This window comes from Accipiter gentilis, chromosome 20 (genome assembly GCF_929443795.1).
Source record: "Accipiter gentilis chromosome 20, bAccGen1.1, whole genome shotgun sequence".
Lineage (NCBI taxonomy): Eukaryota > Metazoa > Chordata > Aves > Accipitriformes > Accipitridae > Astur > Astur gentilis.
This window is the reverse complement of record NC_064899.1, coordinates 3,896,426-3,916,004: the sequence shown is the minus strand read 5'-3', so window position 1 is coordinate 3,916,004 and position 19,579 is coordinate 3,896,426. Positions and strand designations below refer to the sequence as shown.

General features: G+C 40.3%; 1 protein-coding gene across 3 annotated transcripts in view; it reads right to left on the bottom strand.

Moving 5' to 3' along the window:
- The window catches only part of TRIO (trio Rho guanine nucleotide exchange factor), a 255,442-nt gene that overhangs the window by 3,231 nt on the left and 232,632 nt on the right, over window positions 1–19,579 (bottom strand). For 2 of the 3 annotated variants that reach the window (XM_049823885.1, XM_049823886.1), the window contains exons 42-56: window positions 19,098–19,187; window positions 18,382–18,474; window positions 17,689–17,739; window positions 17,391–17,468; window positions 16,352–16,543; window positions 15,259–15,436; window positions 13,637–14,406; window positions 9,196–9,443; window positions 8,237–8,375; window positions 7,869–7,896; window positions 6,833–6,995; window positions 4,662–4,783; window positions 2,110–2,188; window positions 1,277–1,477; window positions 703–841 (exon numbers count right to left, since the gene is read on the bottom strand). In XM_049823885.1, the coding sequence (XP_049679842.1) occupies window positions 703–841; window positions 1,277–1,477; window positions 2,110–2,188; window positions 4,662–4,783; window positions 6,833–6,995; window positions 7,869–7,896; window positions 8,237–8,375; window positions 9,196–9,443; window positions 13,637–14,406; window positions 15,259–15,436; window positions 16,352–16,543; window positions 17,391–17,468; window positions 17,689–17,739; window positions 18,382–18,474; window positions 19,098–19,187 (2,571 nt within the window). Of the gene's footprint in view, window positions 1–702; window positions 842–1,276; window positions 1,478–2,109; window positions 2,189–4,661; window positions 4,784–6,832; window positions 6,996–7,868; window positions 7,897–8,236; window positions 8,376–9,195; window positions 9,444–13,636; window positions 14,407–15,258; window positions 15,437–16,351; window positions 16,544–17,390; window positions 17,469–17,688; window positions 17,740–18,381; window positions 18,475–19,097; window positions 19,188–19,579 lie in introns of those variants that run through there. The other variant, XM_049823887.1, reaches the window with a different exon arrangement.

Here is a 19,579-nt window from a genome sequence, read left to right as displayed (position 1 = left end):
AAAGAGAAGTATGAGGAAGGAAGATGCCGGCTCTTTTTGCTTTTTCTCACTGTGACCCCTTTTGGCTAAGGAGAACCTCCCTACAAAGACAACCTGTCAATGCTGAAATTCCTTATTATTCAAATACAGATGGGGAGAAAAAAGAAGTGTAAAGACTAAGTTTTTAATCAATATTCACATTAAGACCTTCTTATATAGCTTCTCCTACTAGAATGCATCAAATCCTTGCAGCTCAACTAAAATTCAAAGCGTAGAACAGATGCCCAAAGAAGTACCAGTCGCATAGGTATCACAGCCCTCAAAATGCAAAGATTTGCAGGAACAGAGAAAAAGCAGTCTCTTTCACAACAAACTCTACGCTTCTTGAGAAAGAAGTGGATTACTGCTGCAAGTTTCTCAGAAAGTAAATAAATGAATACATAAATAAAAATCAAACAAAACTGTTCCTGTCAGCAATTATTTCCAGCACATAGGACCACACAGGGCCAGGAAGCTTTAAGAAGAAAGCACAAGGACTTCAGAGTTTCTGCTTTACTGGCTATGAGTCATCTAAAGCATTTGGGGATGGAGCCCCAACCCATACCCTTCATACAGTCTCAAAGCAATTCACAGTTCTATGCTCCCAGCCGCAAGTTTCCTAGAAGAGGGAGGTTTTTATGCCTGGAATGGTGCACACTGCCAGGAATCCCATTAACTCCTCACCTTTAGGTCCAAATGTGCTATTCTGCAGTTGTGAAGATACTGCACAGCTTCCAGAATCTCTCCCAGGTAGAGTCTGATCTTCCCTTCTGTGAGGTTTCCCCATCGCACAACGTAGTCTAGAAGGCGACCCTGGTCAGCCCTATTGGAATTAGAAGGGTTACATTTTGGATTAATCCATATATCAGAACTGAAAGAAAAACCTAACAGGCCATAGACTACAGGAATAACTGTAGCCTGCAGCACCTAAGAGACAGAGGACTAGGGTATGAAGAGGAGATCTGATATCAAGCTACACAACATTCCTAATTCACTTGTGCAACCACTTGATATAAAATAATTCCTGGACCTTCAGACTAAGATAATCATCCATATATCAGTTTAATATCTCAACTTGTTTCCTTCTGAGTATTAAACTCAACATTTTAATAACAGCATTAGAAAACTGTAGTATTTTACTTAGGTGTTTTTAAACTTCTATGAAATTTTAAAGTTCCTTATTCATAAACCACTATAAATGCCCCAGAAAGTCAGCTGTAGAGATCACATTTTACAGATAATGTTGAAGTCCACACACATTTCTAACACTAGTATGTAGTTGGTGGAGGTCTCAAAGGTATCAAGAAGGCCAATGAGCTGGGGATGCTGGAGATTCTGCATGACTCCAAGTTCATGGGTAACCTGGTCTCGCTTCATCAACTTCTTATTCACAAACTTAGTGGCTACTGCTCGCTTGGTTCCCTTCTGGTCACACTTCTTAACGACAGAAAATCTGCCCCTGGAATACAACATGGAAAGAAAAGAATTAACCCAGAGTTGCATTGAGGACATACTTTTACCTTGAAGGATATGAGATCTGATTTTACCTCTCTAATAAGCTACCCTCACAGAGCAGTTTCTGGACATAAACAAGAGTTTTCAGAGCATGCATCTTCTACAAAACGTGTCTGTATAAATAATTATCTCCTGAGAGAGATCTGTTTTATCGCATTTGTAGAGAACTCAAGTCAGAGTAGTATCCAGCTTTCAAAGGTCACCCTGAAGTTGGACAAATGTATATTCTATGTGACTTATTTTGCCCATTTTCAGACTTTTTCTGCCTGTAATTTTCATACCCTAAATAAAAGCGTTTAGGAGAGCTTCATTACAGAAGCACTGTCAGTCACTGTAAGGCATGCTTAAAAAAATAATCCCTTAATCTATGATACCACTCGAGTTTAAACATGTTCTGTTTATGCAGTGCCATCTAGTGCTGGTAAAATTTTTGCTTCCTCATTTCTATTTAATCCAATGTAATTCTAGCCTTTTAGGCTCATATGATAAGTATTTTTCAAAGAGAATTTAAATTTTTTGAAAGAGAAGTTAATATTTTGACATAGACATCTTTGGAGATCACCACACAGAACGCACCTGCCAAGCTCAGCCACTTCACTGTAGAGGGAATCAAAGTTGTCCTTCCAGATTACCATGATCCCATCACTTCCAGGACCTACCAAAAAAAGAGAAGGACAGTATGGCCAAAATTTAATATACTCAGATCCTCCTTGGAACTAAATTATTGTCATGATAACCAATGTATTGTTTCAGATGTTTGCAGAAATAGAAATCTTTGGACTTCATATTCAGTTTGGGAATAGATTTCAGGAAGAATTTGCTTCAGACTGGCCCCTATCATCTTTCTTTCGAAGCTGAGGGTGCCCGTATTGAAAAGCAACTCACGGCCTGATATTCTCCATCCTCTTGCAGCTCAGAAAGAAAATAATTCCTGTAATCAACTACTTCATTGATGGTTTATGAAGACTACTACAGCAACAGAAGGCAGAGTGTTCTTTACTCTTTGCACAAGATAATGCACGAGAATTTACTACAATCAAATGGCAAGTCCTTCAAGTCCGAAGGACAGAAAAAGACTTTGTAGTTTGATCTTGAAACTTTATGCTACAGCCTTAGAGTTTTCATTTTGCTCTTACAGACTGGGGAAATGAAGGGTAGGATGGCCCCAGAAAAACTGGGGCCAGAACTTCTTTGTAAAAGTATTGGTAGGGCTGAGTAGAAGGGCTAGCAAAATACAGCTGCCTGTCTTTTGGAGTCTAGTTGCAGAGTAACCAAGACATACCAAATTCTCCCTTAGTTTTGACTGAAAATTGAACACTTGGTTTTAGACACGGTCAGTAAGACCAAGGACTGTGGCTGAAAGATGGTAGTTTAGTCTACAAGACTTCGGTGACTCTGATTCTGGCCAAATCACGGTTTTGGGCTTCTCTACTGGTGTAGGAAGGACACTCATTACACTAGTTCCTTAAAGCACACAGTTTCACACTGATTCTTGTCCATCACGAGCTTTTTACTCCCCTGACTAGAAAGTTTCCTTGGCTGAGATACTATCAGTGGAATCGCTCCATCCTGTTAATCCCTACAGGACACAGGGTGGCAGGAAGACAAACTGGATTACACACCAAAGCAGCCTGGCCAATGCAGCAGAACAAATTCTACAGTGGAACTAATTCAGGTGCAGCAGGAACTGTCTGTACAGGAATAAGTAACCTTGGCAAGTTGAAGGAAACAGCAAAAAGAATAGCTATCTTACATTATGTCTCATTATCAACAATACAACTGCTGCTGGGGGAAAAAAAAACCCCAGTGATCAGGCAGTGTAGCAGCTACCTGAAAAAAATGCTCTATTTTTTCAGGAAACATTAGTGTAAAGAGCAACATTTTATTTTCTGCCTCTTTTATACATTGCAACACACTCATCCTAGGGCTTAACTACGGGCTGTCTTGGGTCAGTGAGTAAAAAGTGTTGGGAATAATTGCCACCTCCATATGCTGGCAGTAAGGCACTTAACTGTGACTGCCGACAGGCAGAGCTCGAAGTGGCAGCACTGATTATAAACCCCCAAAATTTCAGATGAGGTTTTGGAAGTGACACATCTTTCACAGTCTGGTTTCGACATTCCAGAAAAATGGCAAAGTTTTTTTGAAAAAAGGGAAGAAAGAACGTATTTTGGAGAGGTTCGGGACAACCGTGCAAGTCCCCATATCAGCTGGGACAGACGTACAAAGTCAGAATGCAGCACTTCATATCTTATTTTCTTTTAGATGAGTCAGTTTGAGACAGAGCTATTCCACCTAAAATCTATTAATTAATTCTCACCAATGGATAAATACATGGGCCTCTCAACAGATTAAAGGACGCAGATAGCATCAATTGTTATAAACTGCATGTAAGAAAGCCTACTAACCTGCTGCATCCCCATGTTTTCCTATTTCTAAAAACGGAGGATCCTGAACACTTAAGAATGACTGAATGTACAAACACACACCAAAACTTATCACTATGCCATCAAACACATCAAGTAAAAGATGTTTTTTCTTCCTTTGCTGTCTGCCTCCAAAACACACGTATTTTTAATCTTTGCAGATTTCCTTTTCCTTCTCTCACAAACATTCAGGTTGCCTCACTTCAGGCACTAAAATAATGCAATTTAAGTGTAGATCCATGATGCAAAGACAAGAAATAGTTCTATGTTCTCCTAAACATTGTGGCTTTACAATTCAAGCAAAAGGAGCATATTAAAATACAGAGCAATGCTACTGTTTTCTTATCTGTACACTTTAGAAATTATACATGTTAGCATAGTAACATTCATTGAGACTAAACTAAGAATGTAGATGATAAAATATGATTTTATCATATGATGTTTGAACTGGTATTGACAGACAAGGTGAACGCACGTTGACCGTACCATGTAGGCATCTTATCTGTATGAACCTCTAATTAGTTACGTCCTAAAAGAGCATCTATTTCTGCTGAAACAAGGAATATATCACAGGTAAAAAGGTTTATTATAATACTCCTTTAACAGAGGGATGCCCAAAAGATGGGTTTTCTTTTTCCTGGACTATGGGTACCAGACACTTTGAATATAATTGAATAAAAAAAAGCAAAGAGACAGGCCTACCTAAAACTCGTAGACTGGCGGAAGATGAAACCGAACCCATATCGTTTGCAGCTATACATGTATAGATACCATCGTCTTCTGCAGTGACGCCAATGATTTTCAGTGAAGCCTCTCCTAAGTCACTGGGAAACACAATGGCATCTGTTAACTTTATATTCATTTTAGAGACCTTAAGCTGTGGAAATCAGACAAAGTTAGATTGACACTATTAATATTTCTTATTCTCTCTCTCTCTCTGGACAAACGTTACTAACCCTATCCCTGCCATTTCAGAAGCATCTACCAGAACACTTGGTGTCCATCAAGTATCTTGGAATGTCCTGGAGACTATTAGAAGAACATCCTCACTGTGTGTTTGAAAAATCAAATGCTTCCTCTACTTCCTTCAAATTATGAGAAGCCGTATCGAGACAACCATCCATCATTGTTCTTTCTGAAAGGTTAGCATCCATCCCCGACTCCCAGCATATAGAAGCTGATCTAACATTTGTACTTCCAAAGCATTCATCCCTTGCAGGAGAGGGCTTCCCCTTCAATACAAAAGACACACCTCACCACAACTCTGGAGACCTCAGAATCTGGGAGAATGAGGGTGGGAGGAAAATAAAAAGGACTTAAGTTTTCCCTCTGCTCTGGGGTAGAGACACTAAGAAGCTATGTAAGACCACAAGAGAAAGATTCTGCAGACTCTTCCTTAATCTTTCTCACTGCTGAACCACTCTTTTTTGTCTGATGGTTTGTCTTTAAATGTCGTCTTATAGCTTTCTCTCCGCAATTCATTTCTAGTACTTTTTGGACTATCTGCTGTGGACATAAACAGCACATAATTTTATTTGCAAAAGTCTCTTACAAATGTGAATACTTGGCAAGTCCTCCCTACACTTTTCATTTCTAGGCTCAAAACAACGCTAACATTGTGCTATTCTTTCACAGTAAGGCATGTTTTCAAGATTTTCTATCATTCTTATTGCTTTCCTTTGGATAAATCCCAGTAACAGCAAGTCATTTGACTGACGGAACCAAAAATTATTTGCTACGGTCTTCACCACATGACTTAATTTCAGGGAAAAAGAAGAATGTAAATCTTAGGAACACAGGAAGATGACTCCCCTCCCCAGCTCGAAGAACACTTCATGATTATTTTTTCTAAAAATCTGTCAGCCACAGCCAACATGATTTACTGGATATAATTCTGTAACAGCAATGAATCACAGTGAATTAAACCCAGTGATACTAACTCTTACTCATCTCTCAACAGTCCTGGATGCAGTAGCAAAGCTGCCACAAAGCCTCTGTCTCCCCATAAAAAAAAATTATACCCAGTGAAAAGAAAAAAGCAGCAGCAGCAGGAGATGAAAAAGAACAGTATAACATGCCATCAAGTTTGCAGGTAAGTTGGACTATACCACACAACCTCTAAGAAAATGACATATTCTCCTATCTAATAACGAGAAAGTTTTCACAAAACCCCCTTTCATTCTGAACCAAGAGCTTAATTCATAAATAAGACATTTCTTCAGACTGAAATTACTCATTAAACAACAATTTCTGTATATAAAAGAATGCTTCTTCAGAAAAAAACCCTTTCTAACATGCAGTTTCACATTACAAAATACAGCAACTTCTCTTATTCTTCAGCTGTTTGAGTTACCAGTTAGTCTGTTACGTTCTATCACAGCAAAGCTAAAACCAGACAAAAATGTTGATTTCCATGCTTCAACAACGAAGACGGTGACATTGCCATGTCAGTAGGAACCAGAGGCTTTTCTTTGTAAAATACTGTAGTGTGATCTGAAAGCAGTCACCTTCCTCAAAAATGATGGTATGCTACCAATGGAAATAAGGGATTGGCAGGATAGCATGTCACAACATACTGTTCTGGTTCAAGCACTAGGTCAGTGTGACAGAACCACAATGCTTCTGCAATAGCTAATCAGAAATAGCAGCTGAATTTTCTTTTCTTTTTAAAAATCAACCAAATATGACATTTGGGTACCCCAGCCATACACAGAAGTTATACATTTCCAGAAAATCTCAGCTGTGACATATTTCTGTCTGAGGGCAACCCGATCTTTATGCCTCAAAGCAAAAAGCTATCCTGTACAAAGGGTGCAAATAGAAAATGTAACAGTTTCAGCAGTTCCTGTAGAACATTACACAAATTACTGTACCTGTACGAAATGCTGTGATGACCGTCATTGCTCAGTGTATTATGATCAGGACCTTTCCAAGTAACCGAAGCCTTGGGGCGACCACAGACTTTACACCTAAGCACGATGGTCTCTCCTGTCTCACATGTTACCTCACTCAATGGTATTATAAACTCTGGGGGAACTGGAAAAAGAAAATTAATGGCATTAGCTCAACCGAAGTTAATAAATTTGCTTTTCTATTCCTAGCACTCTCTCTCTTCTATTAGACAAAGTACTATGGTACTTTAATTTCCAAGGTGTATCTACCCCTCTACTCTTGGAGCACATCCATGGTTAGGACATTGGCTGGGGCTCTGCAGAGCTAGTGAATTTTTCTCTGCGTGAACTTGGACACAACACTACTGCTGTGCCACAGATAACCCTGAAGCCTACCACGGTGAACCAAACACCCTGTTTATGGCAAGCTGAGGAAACCCTACACTGAAAAGTCTTTAAAGATGTGCTCAGCTAGACTATCTTTATATCCAGCTATGTTTGCAAAAGGGAACACAAAACACCTCACTCGTCCCCTGAGGCACTGTATGTAGTCTTTTCCCTTTTTCATAGGTGAAACTCAAAAAGTTTGGTTCTGTGTATTAAGATGAAACCCCAGTTTGGCTCTGACTCCAGAAGGCCACGATCTTTGTCCTGATCGGCCTCTGCACTGGAGAGGCTAGGGTGCAAGGGTTAAAAATGAAGCAGCTCCAAGTCCTGGCCTTGTTTCACAAACTCAGCAAGGCCCAACTTCCATACAGTCTCGATACAGAACATGTCATATAGTCCTTGTGTTTTCTGTTGTTTTGGACTTGTGAACAAAAATGTGTTCCTTGCATCTTAAAAAAATAAATATGATGTATTTCATTAGCTGTCTCCCTTATCCAAAATGGGCCTAGGTATATATTGATAGAAAATATTCAGTTCCTGACATAATTCATATCAAGCAAATTTAAACAGAGTAAATAATGTTTTAATCAGATTATATTTACTGCAACTTTTAAAAATTAAAGCAACTTACCATCATAAATGTAATTGGGGTTGAGAAGCTGGAAAGGAGAAATTAAAGAATTAATGTCCTGATAACCTTTAAAGAATGGTAGAAAACAAAGCACGGCAATGGGTCGAAGTTAGCTGTACCCACAAAGATCGAAGAAACATCTGAACACTAGAATTTCTGCACCGCTCTACTCTTTCTACAGTACCCTTATGCTATATCACGCTTGCAGGCTCCAAGATTATATCTTCCCATTTTCAGATTTGGCAAACACTTCCCATTAAACCTGCTGTTCCCTCTAATTCTTTGATGTGAAATTCTGACAGAAGCTACTTTTAAAGAAATCCCAACACAACTTCTTTTGGAAACTACTACGTCTATGTAACACTGACCTTTACAGAAACCTTGTTGGCAAGTCCTTCTCGGGATTTGCGGTAACCATTTTCTAGCTTGCCTTCCCTTTTGCCGTCTTTATCTTTTTTCTCAGATTTCTTCCTTAAACGGAGTGCTGTGTGCCAAGACGTTGACTTCCTGAATATAGAACATTAAACTTTGATCAACTTTTTTTCACCTCCAGGTTATGCATTATACTCTCTAGTTCCAAAAGGCATTGGAAAAGTATGTTAAAATGTTATTTCATTGTAATAAAGCATACTGAAATGAAATACATTAAGTATTCCGTAAGAGATGCTACCCTTGGTTGTAACTGTAAGCAAGCTAATAAAATGAGTCTGTAGTTCAGTATTTCTTGAAATCATTGCTTGAATGGTAAACTGTCTATATGAAAATACAAACTGTCAATCAAACTGAGCAATGATCAGAATAAAATCTGTATCATATATGGCCTATAAAAACTTTACATAAAGCTTTAGCACTAAGAACTTTGATATAATTTCTCCCATTGCAGATTTGAGAGAGATCTTCCTAGCACAACCAGTCATTTTCAATAGGTTTGTGGCATGAAGTAGAGATGCAGGAACGCTGAAATCTCATTTCACTTGGAACAAACATTCCCTGACTGTTTTCCTAAACAGAGGTGTCTAGCCTGATAACTCATTCTATTAAATAAACCAGTAACTATTGCTGCTCTTAGATCAGGTATTCTTTCATCATCATCTTTTCCCAGAAGATTGCACTACTACAGCTTCTTAATAAAGAGTATGTGCTTCTGGGCTCTTTCTTACTAGGTTGTATTTTGAAGATTGCTAAGGGACCTGCCAAGTATTCATTCTGCTTGATGTTCATTTATTTCTCAAAGATCACGTCAACTTCTGGTTTATAAGGTTCAAAGCCTTGCCTAAATTGGAAGTTTTTCTTCCTCCTCCCCTTCCACACACACAGAGGCACTCACTTGATGGTTCCATCAGGGTTGTCGATGATGACTGCACTGGTATGCCCCAAGACATAGCCGGGAATCCAGCCCTCGGCTGCGGGGCACTGATCAGTGGCGGCTCTGAACACCAAAAACATGTTCTGTTGGTTGCTGGCTAGAATCTGCACGACCTCTCCTTGGTAGACATTTATCTCATCCTCCTTCACTGCCGTGTAATCGTGTGTCACCAGCATGGTGGAGATATTGCTACTGCTGCTACTTTCACTCTGCAAGTGTCAATTGGGAGCAGAAAGAAGGGGGAGGGGGGAAAGAATCAAGTTTAAAGTTCATGAAGAAGACAGGCTGTTCTTGGCCTGCTACATTACCTGCATAATCCACATAACTTAATCTGCAGTCAAAGAAGAGCTACGATTTCTCTTTGAAAGCCGCCTGTGTCTATTTAACTTGTGCAAATTAGTTTGACCTTTGAATACCTTCACGTACAGCTGCTGCAGAAATTTATTCCCGCTACTTTTACTCAAGATTACTTCCTTTAACTAAGAGTCAGTTTATACACAGATCTCAACTGGTCTTCCTTTCAAGCTCAGACACTGAACCTCCTGTCTTTATCAGGCAACAAAACTACAGTACAGCACGTAGGACAGTTTTTCATGGTCTTACAGGTGCAGCTTTAAAATCATAATCATCACCTCATAAACACTGGGAATTCCAACAACGAAAAATTCATAGCGTCTTTCCTAGCACTATTTGTCAGGTCTCAGACATCAGCCTTCTGCACACAATACACGACAAGGTACAAAAGAACAAAATAGGCTTTTGACAGTGTGTCTCAAAACCCCAAGGCTTGTCCCTGGCTGAATCTGTGCCATCAGGTTTAGTTCTTTAAATGCGCAGGATGAGGTACATTACTGAAATAAGAAATAATTCATTTCTTGGGCAAAATAGGCCCACTGGACTATCAGAATAAAGCTGGAAATCTCACTTTTAACTGATTAGCTGAGTGTTGTAAGCTGTTTATCATACATTTTCAGCTAGTGTTCATGACTGTTGTTTGTGTCCCCATTGAGCATTTGCAAAAAGCTAATTGTGGCTGATCAGGTATACATTAAAAGTCAGGCTACACTTCAGAACAAAAAGCCTTCCCCTGGCCATGAGTCCACTAATAATTATTATTTTTTAGAAGCAAGATGCATTTTGTCCATTTGCATGCATTCCTCATATGAGATTTAAGAAACGGAAGTGTGATATCTATTATCAGACTATGCAACCTAATCCCTGAAAGAAGTGATGTCCTTGAAACAAGTTAAACCCAAAGTGGTCGGCCTATTAATGAAGGGGCATGAGGCGCGTATGTGTATGTGCCTGCCTTTCGTCTCTGTTCTTACTTCAGACCGTTTCAGGTCACTATCAGCGAGGGCTCACTATTGCTTAGTAGTAACTGAGTTGAAGAAGGAAATCAGAACCTCGTTGTAGCTGGAGACTACTATCGCTTATATAGCATAACCATACGTTAGCACCACGTATGTGCTAGCAGTGAGCGGAAACCTTGGTGCACAGGATTAAAACAGGGTCACCTTTTTTCTCAAAACTGTCAAATATTTCTCCCCTCAGTGTTGAGGAGATGCAGCAGGGCTCAGAGGACAGCATGGTACACTGCGAGCCCTGAAAACCACGTTCTCTTCCAATCTGCTAATCGCCGTGAACAAGTGACTCCCCATCTCGGTGTCTGTGCTTCCCCATGAGTGCTTTGGCTGAGAAAGAAGGCATTTGGAAAGGAACAGCCTCAGATTACTCATTTGTAGCATGTTCAGCACATTGATGCTTGGGTTTCCAGCAAGTCTGTACGTTTTATTGTAGCTGGACTGTTTTACTCAACTGGGTGATTCAAGTCCATTCTGTCTTTTTTTCCCCTATTAGGATGATGAAGCAAATGCTTCTACCGAGAGAAAGATTTCATCCTGATTGTACTTCTACTAAAGGATATTTATGTTAACTCCAGATGCTGTATTTCCAGTGGGAGAACTCATTTTGTCTGGCTGAGAGGACTGTCTGCACGGTCTTTTGTATTAGCAAGCCCTTCCCATGATTCAGGCAAACTGGGAATAGTAGAACCATAAGCCCAGTCTCATTTTCAGTCATTGTTTAAGATTACAACTTGCTAGATTCTTTTAGCTAGGTGAAAACCAACTCTATTCAGAGAAAGCTGCTTTTGTTAACTCCTTCGGTTAGACTTATAGGGGGAGACGAAGGGAAGGCTGAAGTTGTAAAACCAACCTAAGCCCCAAATCTTGCACCCCCCCCCCATTCCTGAACATACTGTTTCTTATTGTGCAGCAGAATTTGTATCACTGCAGGACTGACCTTCCTGTAACATAACATTTCTTTTTAATAGTTCAGTCTTGAAGGATCATACTAAACTCTGAATACAAGGACAGATAAATCTGTTGAATAAACAAGCGTCTGGTAACTACTAAGTGACAAACATTCTTGTGAACGTGTTTATATCAGAATTTATTCTCACTACAGAAACACAGCCTTTTCTTTTGCCTTGCAAGGAAGTACGTGTTCTTGCACCGTCGATGTTTTTCTACTGCAAGTCCTGCTGATCATCACTGACCTCAATTATGGCATTAGAGAAGGATTTACAATCAAAATATAAAAAATTCCTCCCATATTTCTGAAATACTAGCAAAACCAATTCCTGTTTCTTCTTCTTAGAAGTCACTTTTTCATAAGTAACCACCCTTAACCATAAGTGCATGTAAATACACACACACAAATGGTTAAATCAAAATAAAACTTCACAACCCATTTTCTCTAGCTGTTGAATGTGGTGTGAAATCCTGCTAAAGTATAGGCTAGAAATGAGGTTATAAATGAAGAATTATGACCCATCTCAATTACCAAACTAAAAGAAACATAGCTGTGAAGCAGAAGGCATGCATTCAGATATTACGTTTTACAGTAAGATAAAAACAAGCAGCGGTGCGTGTCTTTGCTGAGACAGTATCAAAATTCAAATGTTTTGAAAAATCAGTGCCATTCTGTCTCTCCCTCTCTCTCTTTTTTTTAATGGAACGACATCAATTAATACTATGCATGTCTTCTCTGCTTATAAAAAGTACCACCATCTTGATTCACATACCACACAGTAATTGCAAAATACTCAAATCATCCCAGATATTATATTATCATCACATTTTGCTAGACTGAAGATAAACACAAGACAGAGCTAAACCAAGTGAAAATCTGAAGGAGGATCAGGATAAAAATACAATACATGCAAAGCATAATTTTTTCTTCTGAAGCTATTATAAAAGTAAGTGTAAGAACTAAGAAGTCAAGAAAGCTCTGTGTGTTAAACAGTTCTATAAAGAAATGCATGCATTTAAAAAGGGTCCGGCAAGTTAGGTGATTTGCAAAATTGGTATTGCATACTATTTGTGAGAGAATGGAAAAACAAACATTCGTGAACACAACACTTAGTGAGAGAAAAATCAAATGCGAGTTTAAAAAGAAAGGCACCGTAGCCTGCCTACCACATCCATGGCAAGTGCCTGGAAATTTTTGCTTTATATTTGCACATGCCCCTCTGATTGCTGTGTTGCATTTTCCTGGTGGACGTTATTACAGCGAATCTGGATTCTGCTGATACCCCAGCTTTCCGCACAAACACACCAAGTGCATACTAACGGGTTGAATCTCCAGATGCCCTAAACCAGTTCTTCTTACAAAGCAGAAAAGCCAAGTGGAGCCGCTATTTGTTTTGGTTGTAGTAGAAGGAGGATTATTTTAGCTAGGTTTTGTCGGCTTATTTTGAGTGGATTGCAGGAAGCTTCCTTGATCGGACACGGGATTAAAAAAGAGAATGTTGTACATCAACTAAGGCTGAAAGGAGAGGGTGGGGGGAAATAAATTAATAAAAAATAAAAATCAAGCAGCCCAGGGAACGTACTGTAGATGTCTCCACGACGTTAAACCTCAACAGGACAATGGTGGCGGATTTGTGCGTGAAAGGGAAAAAAGCCCCAAGGCAATCTGCCAAAATCTCGAAGTCAGATTTAAGTGCTGGCCGCAATGCATACCCCCAAGGTGCTCTGTCTGCCACGCTTCAGCATGTTAATTATGTGCCTTCAAATTAGAGACGAAAAAAGCAAGGAGAGCAAGTTAGTACGTATCAGCCTAGTGATCTATGTTTTCAGCAGAGGCAGAAATTGCATCTAGTGTTAGCAGTTGCTTTTGTGTCTGTATACATACCCATCGTTGTATGTATACATACACAGAGAGGTAGACAGTTTTTGTTTTTTTAATGTGCAGAAGATATCCGAACAGTTGATTATTTCAGAGCAGTACAGCACTGGAGAGCCAGAAGTTAGTACGGAGAGTGATGGTAACGCACAGAAAGGGAGCATGGGAAGGTTTTAGAAGAGCTCGCAGGACAGAGGTGCTCCGCTCTTACCCCATTACTCTGGGTGGAGTGAACTGACTGCTCGCTGGTCGAGGAGCATGTGCTCATGCGGTCTGTGTCCTTGCTGTGTGAAGAGTGGCGGTGGACCTGCCGCTGGAGGGAGTCACTGTCCCCAGGGAAAGTGAAGGAGCCAGGGCGGCTGGCGGGGGATGCTGGGATGGAGCTCCAAAAGGAGCCCTTCTGCAGGGGGCTGCTGGGTGGAAAGGTTTCTTTGCCAAAAGGAGAAGGGAAAGTCGTGGAGAGAGGAGAGTTCATTGGCGAGATGGCTCCCGGCCTCGGCTTCCCGAGCGTCAGCGATCCTACGCTGTTTCTCGATCGACCGTCCTCCGAGCTTCCGCGTGAGTCCTTCTGGGCTACGTCAGCTGAGCCAGAAACGTTTCCCGCTGTCTTCCTGGGACTTTCGATAACTTTCATCTTGGGAATCTGCTCAGCTTCTCTCTGAGGACCGTCCGGTTCTGCATTGGGAGGGTGCCTGTCTGGCTGGCTGGGGCCAGTTTCTAAGGAGGAGTTGTAGTGTGGCAGGGAGAGATTGTGAATGGACATACCTGACATCTTGTCTGCCTCTGCTTGGGCCGAGGCTGCAGAGGAGACCAGGACTGGGGAATGGTGTCTGACAGGCTGGGGGATCCGGGACGGCCGGCTACGGCTGGAGCTGGGGATGCCGCTACAGCTGCTGGGGCCGCTGCTGTTACCGCTGCTGCTCCCGCTGCCGCCTCCACCGCTGCTGTGGTTCCTCTGGTACTCGATTGGGGACGTCAAGGCTGCAATGGGAGCGGGAGGGGAGGCGATCAGGGAAAGGAGGGCAGGAAAGGGAACAGGAACAGTTTTTAAAAAAAAAAGACATGTTTGCTGGCAAAAGGGGAGTGCTGTTCAAATAAGATAAGTTCCCTTAGCGATGCTGGTCACGCTGTAGACCTCAAGTCACTTTTCTATATCACACCTTCATGACCTGCTATAAGTACCTCTGTTAAAGATGAAAAATCAAACCAGGGGGAAATATTTTCCTCTAGGATCACATTGTCAGTCAGCAGCAAGCTGGGAAAAAAACAGGTATTACTCTGAATTCTCAGCTCGTTGTTCCACCCATTACAACTCTTTAAAGAAAACATAAATCTAGACTGAGGCAACAACCGATGGACACAAAAATATAGCAGGAACCTTCTAGTGTCACAGCAGACACTACTGTCTTCTACGTTTCTCCCGCACAATCTGAATGCTGTTGCCACAGTAAGATGTGACAGCAACGGCCACCAAAATAACACAAGCAAAACATATTCTGGATAGATGCTCAAAATTCCACTTGGGTTTAGCCTTTAAAGGCTTGCATTTGCTTAAAAGGGGTACACAAACTCTCCACCTCAACGGATGGTGCCAATCTTGATTCACTCCTACAAAACATTTGGAAAATTTCACCAAGAGAACACCATGTAAATTCAGACTACTGCTCTTACAATAAATGCTAGCATCTGTTCTGAAGCAGAAATGTGGCACATATCCCCCAACTGTTCTGTATTAGCTCAGGAAAAAGGAAACTTGCAAAACGTCTCAAAGCCAAGAAACAACAGATGAGAAGTCATTCAATTATGAACTTTCAGTGAGAGGAAATAATTTACCATTTAAAAAGTTGCGCTGGTTTTCCAAAATTTGGTTAATTTCATGGATCCATAACTGGCGGACTCCTGGACTGGCAGAATGCAAAATAAAGGTCTCCGTGACATCGCCCGTTCTTGATGTTAGTGCAAATTTACATGGATCGCTGTCCACATTTTCCTCCAGGGAAAGGCAACTCACCTTCACAAAAAAAAAAAAAAAAAAAAAAAAAAAAAGAGAGAATTTACTTCATGTATTTTATGAGAAACATACCTCTAAAATCTCTTGCTTAGGAGCTCAGAGTCAGATCTTCAAATGATGACCATTCCTTCCTTCAGGAAAATAATACCATGAAATGAAGGATTACAGTAAACTAAGGATTACTGTACAGCTTACTGACACATTGTGCCTGAACAACCTCCAGCTGGTCAGCGTGGCCCAATGTTCTCCATCGTCCCTCAACTCTCCCTTTGTGTTATTTAAAATGCTGAGCCTGCTATGGAGCTCTACCACAGGTCATCTGTCCAGCCAGCACTAAACAGGACGCTCAGCTGGCAGGCAGAGCACGGAGGTGAACTACGGGAAGCCGGGTCCACCCAAAACGCTTCACAGGGAGGGCTGGTGGCCCTAATATCATCAGGTTTTGTTTCAGGGGAAGCTTGAAGTGGAGGTAAACCCTTTGTGTTTGAGGAAGAGCCGACATGTCTAGGAAGGTGGCACTACTTACAAATGTTACCTATGCATTTGGACTGATTTCAGCTGAAACTCAAAAGAAGGGATACGTAATAGAGTTATTGTCCTTATTTGCAATGACTTTGCAATGTGGTGTACCCACATCACAGAGCTGAAGACTAAACTCTTCGTGAATGCTTGTCTGGCTTTGCACAAGGACACCTGTTTTGGTAAGCTTCACGTGGGAAGTGTCAGAGATCCAAAGATTTCTGTTCATCAGAGCGAGCACAAATTCAGTAGGAAGTAATTTCAGGAAATGACGGACACCTCGCTGCGCTTTATGGTTGCACGTCTAGATGTCACTAGTGACTCCACACTGAATCAGAAACTGTTACCTTAGCAGAGTTTGTGCAGGGGACGCAAAGGCTCACACGCAACAGTTACCTTGATGCTGTTTTTAAACAAGAATCCAGGCATGGAGAAACCTTTCTTTTTATCTAGCAGCTCACTGAAAATGACAATCTGCTCAAACAGGAAGACCCGTCTCTCCTTGCAGCGTGGCAGAAGTCCCGTGTCCTGGTCTGTAACCAAGAACGTGTCCTGGAGCAGGAGCTTGCCCTGGGCTACGATTTTACCCTAAACACAGAGGCAAGTGGAAACGCATTTAGTGCAGTTCTTCATTTCTTTTCCCAATCAACCGTTCTGAGTAGATGTTCATGCCAAAAAAGCTTTGTATATTTCCCAAATTCTGCATGTCACTGACCATTATGTACTCATTGATCCTCCTATGCACAAGACATTCTTGTGCCCCTTCTCAAAAAACAAACATCATCAAGAAAAAAACCACCCCAAATCCACTCCACCCTTTCCAATTCATACTGCAGTTTAAGGCTTTTAACACTAAAGCTTTCATCTCTCTATTCTCAGTAACTTCCACAGTAACTCGTATATTCTTCCCAAGTCTTCCAGGGTGCCGAAAGGGGAAGAATTCAAGTTCATACCTGCGTTGGAGAGCAGAAAGGGCTTTACAAGAAGAACACATGACTCGCGTCTGGCTGATGCATACTGCTTCAACAGCCAATTTCTGTCCCTTCTAGACTTCACAAAACAAGGGCTACAGTTGCCTCAGGTACTTTACTAACCGTAGCAACTTCTCCTTCTTCTACACTACTGAAGCCAGACCTGCTTAACTGCTGATAACTGATTACTTCATTATTTTGCAAGTCATCAGTCAATAAGGGAACTGTAATAACACCAGAGCTTCCTAGATTTTTCAGAAGGACTTACCTAGCGTGACTGACACAATGGGTAAAGTTTCCCAGGAAAAAGTCCTCGCAGGTCTAAGACTTGATTTTTCATTTACTGCTTTTTGCACCAGCTAATCATAGTGAGGGAGCACCCTACCTCATTTCTCCCCATGACATTAATGGTTAATTTCTAGAGAACCTGACAAAAACTCTAAGCAAAACTGCAGCCAACTTACATCAAATCCTTGCAGGCGGCCAACATTCATCATGTCATTACACCGTTTTGGTACTATACACATGACCTCTACAGCTCTCTGTTCAAGACAAATAAAAAGTCAAAGCTTTATTTTCCAAAAGACTTAGCAGCATAAAATTTTGTTTCACTTGCTATAGTAGCTTTAGAACAGAAATGTGAAAAGTAAACACTTCTAATGACATTCCCAAGAAGATCAGAAAAGGAAAGTGACTGTGTCAAAACAAGAGAAGTTCAGAGTAAAGAGCATTCAAATCACTAAGAGAAAATGTCTCAAGTACCTCTAGTTCTGTTGTGTCAAGATTAGCTTTTTTAGAATATTTGAGGAAGTCCTGAAAAAGGAAAAAAAACCAATATGAGCTCTTTTCTCTTTAACCAGCAGAGAAATCTTAGAAAATCTGAACTTGCTATCCTCTGTCAGAGAATGACAGACTGCAGAAGACACATAGAAAAATTTTCTTTTTAAAGCTTCTTGCTGGGTGCTTTCCCCTTCTTGTTTTTCAAGATTTATTCACTATTTTGATTTAGCTCATACAAGAACATGTATTAAGGCAATGACCTCTGTGATATACAGGGTTGCTCTTCAGTAAAATCTTATGTGATATTAAAATGATTGCAGGTGTAGATTGGGAAAGTTGGGATGAGTCCCAACAACTCGTATCACATTTACATCTGAAAACAGTTGGGAGATCCCTCTCCCTTTCATATGACATTGGTACAAATTCTAAACATTTCCATGTCACTGACTTGAGTTCATTTGGTCTTTAACTGTTAAACAAAAAAGCAAAATTCTGCCCAAGCTCTTTACTGCAATTTTTATAACTATCTGAATATGCTCAGAAAACAAGCATATGACACTGCTTACAAATCTGGGTTCTGTTTGGGAGGAGGGTGGAAAAGCATCAGCAATATTTAAAAAAGAAAACATATCTGTTAACACATATATTACATCATTCATCTCAACATCACTTCACCTTTAGTAACAGCTGGTATTTCATAATTCTCTGCACAGGTTTTATTAGCAAGTCTGTGAGCTGAAGTCTGTGGCCCAGGCGTTGCTTTAGATCCTGAGGTTGTAAAACAAACAATTTTTTGTTCATTCAGTTAGAAACAACTTTGTTTTGTTGAGTTAGAAACACAGCAAGATATAACACTGTTAATGGCTATCGGAGCAGATAATGGCAGAAGTCAGAGCAGAATCTAATCTTCAGTTAGCAAAAGCTGGAGTCCTTCCCCTGATCTGTATCAGCTTTGTTTCCAAAGTATTCCCCTCTCTGCACATCTTCCCTATCTTTTTTTGAAAAGATTATATAGTGAAACGTAATTTTTCAATCACAGGCTGTATATAGACTATTTTTGATAGTGATCTTTGCTCATCCAAAATTGCCACTTCATATAAAAAGCATTGTTAACTGCCTGGGCTAGGGCTAGTGAGGATGAGACTCTACTGATAAATTAATATCTTATACCTAAACTTTAGTTTTCTTCCCCTAGAGATTAATACATCTCTAGGGGCCTGTATCAGACTTCAGAAATCAGAACAGAAATGGCAAGAAATTATCATTTAAAACAGTAACAACGATATAGGCTGCCCTTTTTTTGTTTCGTTTTGTTTTGTTCAACAGATCTGATAACGCTTATGATTTGTACACACCCTTCACCTTGCGTATATCCTCCCTCAGGAACTTACCTCAAAAAACGTATCAATGTATTCTGAGACAATGTGCTCAGACTTTGGTTTGTTTTGGCAGTAAACTATGTACATGTGCAACCTTCTCTCCTAGAGGAACAAAGATAGAGAATGATACATCATCATCAAGAAAAAAACCATGCCAGATTGAAATGGAGTAGTATTTTAAGAAGTACAGCTGTTCCAAAGTATGAACTTAAAAAGGTCCTTTGGAGGAAAAGAAGCAGCTACATATGCAGAAATTACAGATCTGAAAACACATTTATTTGAGCATATCACGATGATTTAAGAAAGGCAACATAAGTAAAAAAATTGCCACAGTTATAAATACTCCTGAACAACAGGTGTTTAGAGATGATAGCTCAGCCCATCCCACAACAAAATTAACTATGGAAATGGTAATCTTTTTCTTTTAGCAAGAGCAATGGATGGAGCCTTTGAAATGTCATTCTTATTTATTTAATTTTAATAATCTGATTATT